The 9,200-nt window shown below is 33.5% G+C and overlaps 1 protein-coding gene across 9 annotated transcripts; it reads right to left on the bottom strand.

Annotated features, from left to right (window-relative positions):
- Nucleotides 1–80: 80 nt before the first annotated feature.
- On the bottom strand, nt 81–8,630 carry LOC111382468. Of its 9 annotated transcripts, none has more exons than XM_023006459.1 (7): nt 8,122–8,615; nt 5,494–5,600; nt 4,881–5,000; nt 4,717–4,789; nt 4,218–4,304; nt 3,007–3,069; nt 81–313 (listed from the first exon to the last, which is right to left on the bottom strand). In XM_023006459.1, exons 2-7 carry the CDS (start codon nt 5,547–5,549, stop codon nt 263–265), a joined length of 450 nt encoding a protein of 149 aa, XP_022862227.1. In that variant the 5' UTR covers nt 5,550–5,600; nt 8,122–8,615; the 3' UTR covers nt 81–262. The 9 variants fall into 9 exon arrangements, with proteins under 9 accessions (XP_022862227.1, XP_022862228.1, XP_022862222.1 ...); XM_023006460.1 differs by lacking the exon at nt 81–313 and adding an exon at nt 1,746–2,795 and having other exon boundaries at nt 8,122–8,613; XM_023006454.1 differs by lacking the exon at nt 81–313 and having other exon boundaries at nt 2,849–3,069; nt 8,122–8,214; nt 8,361–8,619.
- Between the last annotated feature and the right edge of the window lie 570 nt (nt 8,631–9,200).

Raw genomic sequence — 9,200 nt, 5'->3', positions numbered from 1 at the left:
TCACAATATGTACTGGTAACCTAAACCTAGTCACATACATTACGTATAACAAATTCAATTAGTCACATCCAATAAACATATTCACAACTCATAAATTATTAGTCCATCGTAGAATAAAATCGAAATTTCATATCAATAAGACATTATACAAAACAAAGTTCAAAATTCTGTCAATACAATTCCCCTGCAACAACTCTTAATACTTCCATCTTGGCATTTGCATAAATCATAAGAACCAAACTAGGACAACGTGCCTGTTCACTCATGGGGCTCGCCAGAACTTCCTGGCAAATAGGACTTCATTTGGTTCTACCTAGTAATTTAGAATAAAAATGAATCAAAAGCTAGAATATTAATCATTGTCCAATGAATGAAATTCAGAATTCGATTTGGTCAATTTTGTTGCCACACGGTGATTTAGTGGAGAATTATGGTGATTTAGGAGAGAATTTGGGAATCAGGACTTTAGAGAGAGAAATATGATGTTTGACTATAAATGGAGAGTAGTAAAAATCTTTTATATATAGAATAAGTCCTAATCTTGAGAATTTGACTTGAGTCTAATTTATTCTATTTTAAATTATATTATTTTTATATTATATTTATATATGATATCACCTGAATTTTGAAAGTATTTTTAAAGATTGTTAGTTATGAAATGCTATTCTTGTAGTCAAGTAGTTATGTATTTTACCCCCATTTTTTTTTTTTCATCTTCTTTTCTTGACAAGGCCCATATCCAATCCAATCCTAACAGGTAACAAATTTCTCTAAAACCCTAATATTCATTTTCCAATAACGTCTTTCCACTACCCAACCATCCCTTCCCCTCTTCTCAACACACGCACACACAAATGGGTCATCTTTCTACTTCCCAACCCTAATAGGACTTTGGCGAACGCAATGGCTTCCTAAAGGGGGGTAGTGAGTGAAATCATCCATGTCCCAAGCCGTGGTGCTCCTCTTGCTCGTGATACCTTCCGATACCAGCACCAAAAGGAGCTTTTCGTCGCCATTGAAGGAATCTAAACAAATTCATTTTTATATTCTCCTTTGCTTCCAACTATGCGTGTTATAAATTTTTGATGAGGTCATGAAGATAATTAAGTCTTTTTCTTAAATGACACGTTATAGTTATTGATTAGCATGTTTAACCAACTTTGTTACATTTTTCACGTCTTATTGACCATGCCACATGTACTTCAATAACGATTTTTGCTGATGTACAATAACATGTGAAAACAAATAAAAATATTATCAGTTCTTCAATAATTTTGCACTCATACGTCCCGTGTGCACATAGTTTGTATTCAAGATCCAGTTTATGACTTCGTATTATAAATGTTAATTGATAGTGAGCTAAATTCGCACATAATCTGAACTTATTAGAAATGTTTGTTAATAGTTGCAAAAGATCGCGTATAACAAGCTCAAAACTGTATCACAAGTGACGGTTAAATTAATTGATAACATAGAACATTGTGAATATCGAAAACTTGACTTAAGATTGTTATGACTTAAGGTTATAAAATAAAAATAAAAATAAAAATAAAAAAAATTTGGACGAGTGCAAGGAAAAAATACGTATCAATCTCTGTTACAAAATTCAAAACATAAATCCAGTGTCCTTTGATAGGATTGTGCAACAAAAATATTCAATGAAACGCAACCAGTAACCCATTTCATAATTAATTTTACAAAAATAATAAACAATTGACTAATACCTATTATTATTATTATTACTACTATTATTATTATTATTATTTTGGAAATTAAGATTTTGATGACACCTAGCCGTCAATGGTAGTTGTAATGTCAAATGTTGGATGAAATTGAGTGCTTTCATTTTCAACCCCAAACATATCTATCATGTATAATGAACGGTAAGTAAGAATTCAATGTCTCAAATAATATTTGTTTAGTTCGGCTCTAAACTTAACCGGACAGAGACGGAAAAATCCATAAGAACTGAGATCATAGTTGAACCGGAGATTCGAAACCAACTTCAACATCGAGTAGCAAAGATGTCTCAAACACTAGGTGCACTTGTAAATCTTACTAAACATGCATGACATATGATACAAGAGACTTGCAAGGAATGAACTTAATGCAACAAATATCACCAACATAGAAACATTTATCAGAATAATATTTTTGTAAGAATTAATATTTCTCAAAAATATTTTATACTCGAAACAACAGGGGAAAGCTTCGGAATTTCATTATCCAACCCCAAGATTAAAAGATCAAAGTATCCTACCCTAGTCAATGAACCATTTATTTAAAATACCTAGGATAGAGTTCTTTGTATCAGAATTATGCAATTTTACATCACTTTAATTTTCCTGTTCTCTCTTCCTGTTTAATTGGGCCATCTATTTCATTAAGACTGGAAGAGGGGTTCTGAATCCCTTTAGATTGACGTCACAAATTCCACCCCCAAAACCATATTCTGTTAGATAATCATAGTCTCATTATTAGATAATATAAAAGGAAATATAGAACTGACGGTTCATCTCTTCTGTGAATAATTTTCTAACTTACTTCAAAGACAAATTTACTACTTTCAGGAATGGAAATCAAAAATCCATAAAATACAGAATCCTTGATTAACCACAACCAAAGATCAAATACATAAATACTGACTTAATACAGATGAATTAAGGATGAAAAATAAATTGTCCATAAAGAAATCATATATTATGTAGTTCAATCCACCAGTGGATCGTTTTACTTTCCATGGGGGGAGTTCAAGAATTGTCTTTTACCTTTATAAATTTCAAATTTTCAATCAACTGCGAAGAAAAGGTTACAACACACAATAGTGAGCAGAAAACAAAACAATAGAAATCTAGAATCATGCCAAACACATTAGAAGTAACTAATTCTATTGACAACCCCAATTTCTGAAATGTGTTCAAAAGGCAGATATCTCACAAAATCATACAAAGTAGGCCATAAACAATAAGCCAATACCAATAAATGAAAAAAATATCCAGAACTTACAGGTAAAACTTTCACAGAATATTTTGTGATATTTGGATCGACGACTTTTCCTTGATTAGCTGCCTGCACAACAATAACTATGAACCATTAAGTAGGAGTCCCAAAAATCTAAATGTATGAGGGGATACAATGTAAAAACGACAGGAAAACAGCATCCATAAAGCTAAAAGACATCTAGCTCACTTTTTTCTGCCAGTAAAGGTGTGATAAAAATCAGAGATGCAAACAATGATAAATATTAAGTGTCATCAAAGTTCAAGTATGAGGAGGAGAGAGTAAAAGGAAATAATAAAACTAACAATTATACATTCACCGCCACAAGACTCACAAAACATTAGTACCAAGAATAAGGCTGCAAGGAAAATTACCAGCAAGTTATGGCAAAACTGTATGTACAACCATTAAAACTCATTTCAGATACAACAATCTTATCCTAAGGCATATAATAAGGAGTTCAGTTTCCCTTATAGTTGACATCATATGACAACCCAATCACATTGGTTTTGTCTGTACAACCATGCCTTTTTTTTTTTTAATGAAAGATTAAGAATGAAAAAAACCAAAGAACAAAAATCTTCACATGAATGCCAGTTTTGGAATACACAGGATACCACAATTCTGTGCTATATTTGTCCTCGAAGGAGAACGTAAAGGAAAACTAGTATATCACTCTAACACCAATGGAAAATAACTACAAGTTACTAACTCCCTACACCACTGCATGCAACCAACAATATTCATACTACAACAAGATCTATGAATGGTTCTTCCTCAAGTGCACCATATCACCATCTTTACAATTAAATGGCTTCAGACAAATTTTTTTGTCTTCATTTATAAGATTTTACATAAAGAATGCATATTCAGTGATCATAGAAATTGACTCCTATTCTTTATGCTTCCACTCAGAATTTGTTATTTTTCATTATAATTAAGCTTTGTTTGGATTATGTTGGGGAAAGTCCTCCATAATTCACTATCCACAAGGAGAGACTCAGTTATGATTAAATAAATCAGTCACAAACTATGCAGCCAAATTATTGTTCTCAAATGGTTCTGATAAATATTAGAACAATTTGCTTCTTACAAAAAGGAAAATTAAATTTAGAGTGACCTCGCATGTAGAATTTGGACTGCATGAAAATGTTGTCTGATCAGAATTACAGTGCAGAGGCATTAACATATTATAGGCTACGACAAACCAAACTTACCTGTTCTGGGCTGTGAAATATTTCTACAAATGGGTATTCCTTCTTCTGCCGTGTTATGCAAAATCCAGGATATTTTGGGCACTCAACCTAAACAACCAGCACAAGAACCAAAATAGGTGAGGACAACAAAGAATGTTAATGTGAATTAAAGACGCTACATCAATAAAATAAGAGAAGACGCTTCATTTATACAATAAGAGGTATTCTGTGGTTTATATCATTAGAGCTGTTAAAGATGCATATACTCTTTGATGTACTTTTCAGACAAGAAACTCAAAGAATGTACAGAAATACCTAGACACTCTCTTGTACATGTGAAAGAATGCAGACAAAGACAAGAGGGATACATAGGAAACATAGAACGATGAAAATTACAGTGTGAAGCACAGAATCAATGATTAAAAAATCACATTTTTATGCATAAAAACCTATATAAGGAAAAATGTGACTATCTAAAATTTAGTTTTCCAGAATGTAGCATCCAGACGAGGTAACTTACACGCATAAACTTTACATGTGGATAAAACTCGGCTGCAGCTTCTTCCATTACTTTGTCAAGATGTTTTGTGTGCCTGCAGCAGTAAAAAATATTGATATTTGAGGAATCATTATGACAACTAATGAAAATTCGAAAGAAAGGAAGAATTAAATATTCCAAATTACTTGATGGTAAATGCAACAACCACAGGGTGACCTTCATGTAGAAGCTGCATAAACTCGCGCTCTGACGAGAAAGGAATAACTCGCGATGGTCCAAGATCCTTAGGGTAGCCAGTATAATACCTTTAAAAATTTAAAGAAAAGCAAGCGAAAGAGGTTAAAAGGAGGACCAAGTAAACTGAAAAAGCCCAAATATACTGTAATTTCAAAGCTAATGAATCAGTTTCCATCTCATTATGAAATGCATCACATCAAACACTGGAGAACTAAAGAAGAATCATATGCCCCCAGAAGCTACAGGATTGACCTGAACATATAAATTTATACAAATTTCCATGCAAATGCCTTCAAGATACAGTACAAAATTTCACATATCAAAATGATCATTACAACATTGCACCAAGCAAAATCAATTCGAATAATGTTTATGACGCAACAAGGGAAAAAGAACTGAAGTTGTAGTTCACAATTGTATACAGTTATCAAGCTTGCAATAGGTACTACAAAAAAAATTATGCAGAACGAGCACATCCTACAAAATCAGTACAAATACATGTATACATTGATTGGGAGGGTGACTGTCTAGGCACATACATGTCAAAGTGTTTTAACATACTTGCAGGTTGCACGAAGATTAAGTAGCATTCTGTTGAAAAATGATGACTCCTCCATTGTGCAGAACTTAGAAACAGTGGGGAGAATCTTGCTTTCTGAGTAAACCTGCTGTTGTATCAAGAGATCAAATGCATTAATTTGAATAAATTAAAAATCAAATGAAAAAATTGAAGCTCCTGAATAACTTATGCAAAGTTATGAAGTACTTTACCAAAGTATCGAAAAGAAAACTCACTTTCCGATAATATTTACGTAGTTGGGTTTAAGAGAGATCCATGGCAACAATTAAAAAAGGAAAAATAATTAAATAAGTACTGTAAATTATGAACCCATACATCCTATGAACCTTCACGAATTATTCTTTATAACCCTAACAGATTTCAGTTTGAAAACACTCAACCGTTTTATCAAAACAATGAGAAGTTAAAGGTCAAATAACTAAGCAAGCCCACCACAAGAAAACAAGATTTACTCACCTTAAATAATTTATAAGCAATCTTCTTTAGTCAAGTATGAAATAGGGATTTCCTCTGATGGTAATCACTAAAATCTAAGTCGAATTACGCATTCCCATATCCATTTACACTATACACACGAGAGACATTAGGAGCATAGGATACAGTCGCTCGCTCAGTAGAGTACAGGACGGAGAGGTGCAACAATTCTTAGTCTGTGATCAAGTAAAAGGAGTCATTAAATCAAGTGACGGTCAAGGCGGGCGGCTCCCCCATTTCAAAGTTTCTACATGTATGTAATGAAGAAGAGCAGCCCAGAGTGGAAAAGGAGGTCAACAATCCTGCACCAGCCAGTTGGGGAAGAAAAGGAATTATAAACAAACGGCTCCAACCGAAATTCGAAATTGAGAAAGACACCATTTCAACTTAGAATTAATTGTAATAAGTGTATCACGTTTTTCTTTCTAGCAAAACACCTTTTTTTTTTTTTCCCTTTTACCGTATTTAGCAAACCAAAGGTTAGGAACGGATTCAGTTGGATTGTCAGAATTTTATATCTCTTTCTCCTCCCCAATTCTCTGCAATCTCACTCTTTCTTCTTTATTGTAATTCAGGTTTGGTTCAATCAATATAGCTACAGCTTGGATAGGGATGTGGAAGATATGGGGGAGACCTTTAAAAATGTGGGTATGAAAGATGAAAGTTCATATCAGACTTTGCATAATCTATGCAGCAAACAGGATTGGATGGAGTTGTTGATGACAGAGATGAACATTAAGTATGAATCCATAGTAGCCATGATGGCAAACTGGAATGGACAAAAGGGAGAATCCAAAGACAAACAGAAGGTAGGATACTGTATGCAATCCACAATCAGTGAAGGAATACTCGAACCAAAAATGGGAATAACACCTGGGACCAGTGGTGACAAGAGTGACATGAGGATGGGGGTTAAGTTACCCAAAATTGATTTCCCATATTTCAATGGAGAAGGCCCTAGGGTGTGGCTGGAAAAGGCACAAAAATACTTTCAAATCCACCAAGTCCCTGATGAAGTTAGAATTAGTATTGCAGAAATGTATCTGAAGGGAAGAGCAGATGTGTGGTTTCATGGGTTCATCAATAGCAACCCTATGGCAGATTGGAGTTTCTTTTCAGAGGAGATTTGCAGAAGGTTTGCTGAATCTACAGCAGAGGAAGTTATTGAAGTCTTCAGTAAAATTAGGCAGAAATGAAGTGTGGCTGAAAATCAGGAATTATTTGAAAATCTAAAATCCCAGGTTATGCTTTCATTACCCCATATTCCAGAGTCATACTATATCTCTATGTTATCTCTATATTTACCTGTGGGTTGAAAGAGGAGATCAAGTCCATGGTTAAAATTTTGAGACGGAATTCTATATCCCAAGCCTTTGAGATAGCCCTTTTGCAAGAAAACACAATTACAACCTTTTGACAATTTCGACATGGACAGTGAACCTCACTATTCTCGTCCAGACATTGTTTTGCTACCTCCATAAATAAATTAACACCATCTTAATATTCTTCACTTAATCTCTTACAAAATCGTGTCGAACTTCTATCCATCATGTATATCACTTTATTCACATAGATCATACCAAAGAGGATATGTAGTTAGTAATTTTTAGAAAAATAGTAAATAAACAAGCAAGAAAATAATAGCAGTCTAGGCAAATGTATCCATATCTAAATATAAAACAACAATCCCCTCCAAGCAATACAAAGGAAGTTATATAAAGACAATAACTACTCATTTGAGTTTCTCGTCTCTCTTTAGAAGAATTAAACACAGACTTCCAGAAATAGAATCAGTAACTCAATTAAACACAGACTTCCAGAACAGAGCAACACATGATACTAGAATTGTTTGGAAAAAGTATGTAAATGCTATAAGAACAAAAACAATGATAAGATGATAGCAGTCTGGCAGATGTATCCATAAGCATCAAATCTTGACTAAAATCATCAACTACACATTAGCATGAAGAATGAAACGCAGACTTCCAGAAATACAAATCAGCAAATACACATAAGCATGAGTGTTAATTAACCCAGCAATAACTCAATTAATAAACAACCAAATAATAATTTAGAAGCAAATAAATTAACAAGAAACACATATACTATCTACACAACAGTACGAGACGGAATACCTTAGTTGAAGCTTGTCAAAAAAGTGGATCCACTACTCCTCCCAGATTGTTGTGGTATTTAGCACCTGTGGAACGTAGTTATGAAGAGCAATTCTAGAATTGGCAATGGACTAAAATCAAAAGTTTCATACTGAATCCAGATCTAGTATTTGAAAATATCGAGGAAATTGTTCAGTGCAATTCATCGAACGAAAAGGTTCTAACGCGTCCTGTTCGTCAACCGTAAATTATAGGCTTACACCAATCAAAGAGGTCAGATAACAGTAGATTAAATCGCCTTCTCTGCAATCGACTTCTCTGGTGGAGTTTTGCACAAAAATCTGGACGGTTTTTGCCTCCAATTGCACCATAAAGTTCTCCTTCTCCAATTGCAGGCCGTCCTTTCGTTCATCTGTCTATGGCTGCCGCTTGTACAGAGGAAATGGTGGCAGATAGCACAAAGAGACATTTTTTCAAAATGGCAGCCGACTGCTGTTTAAAAAAAAAAATTGAAAAATCCCCAAAAATCTTAAAAACAATGAAAATTCAATATTGTTCCTAACGAATCACTTTTAAATCGAAGTCCGGAGAAAGAAAAGGAAAAAATAGTAAGGAAACCGACGACTTTTTCTTCGAAGGAGATTGACCGACCGACCACTATTAGATTACATGTTGAACTTGGATGTTGAAGGTTTATTTTGTTGAAAATAGGATAGAAATCTTTGTAGATTATGTAAAATCACTGATGATGACATTTTTTTAGGTGTTTTTGGGCCGGAGAAATGACGATCTTTGACACCTGGACCAGGGAAGAAAGGTCCTGGACGGCCAAACGCTGGGCCTTCTAGAATTGCAAATAGCCTGGGCCGTCTTTCTGGCCATTTTTTTAAGACGGTCCCCTTTGTCCTCAATATTTTTTTCGTTGTATTCTATAAATAATTTAAATATATAATAATAAATAATAAACATTTAAGTAATAAATAAATGATTATTTAAATAATAAATAAAAAATGTAAATAATGAATAAATGTTAATAATCAAAATATGTAATTAAAATTTAATTAAAATAAATTTCTAACATTTAATATAAATAATAAATA

This window comes from Olea europaea, unplaced genomic scaffold (assembly GCF_002742605.1).
Source record: "Olea europaea var. sylvestris unplaced genomic scaffold, O_europaea_v1 scaffold2505, whole genome shotgun sequence".
NCBI classification, from domain to species: domain Eukaryota; kingdom Viridiplantae; phylum Streptophyta; class Magnoliopsida; order Lamiales; family Oleaceae; genus Olea; species Olea europaea.
The sequence above is the reverse complement of the archived record's forward strand: the minus strand, read 5'-3'. Positions and strand labels throughout refer to the sequence as shown.

Coding starts and splice junctions, on each gene's coding strand:
- LOC111382468 (XM_023006452.1), bottom strand. CDS start 5,549: ATGGAGGAGTCATCATTTTTCAACAGAATGCTACTTAATCTTCGTGCA. Junction 5,001..5,493: donor AATCTTCGTGCAACCTGCAA/GTATGTTAAAAC, acceptor AAATTTTTAAAG/GTATTATACTGGCTACCCTA. Junction 4,305..4,716: donor CACATGTAAAGTTTATGCGT/GTAAGTTACCTC, acceptor CTGGTTGTTTAG/GTTGAGTGCCCAAAATATCC.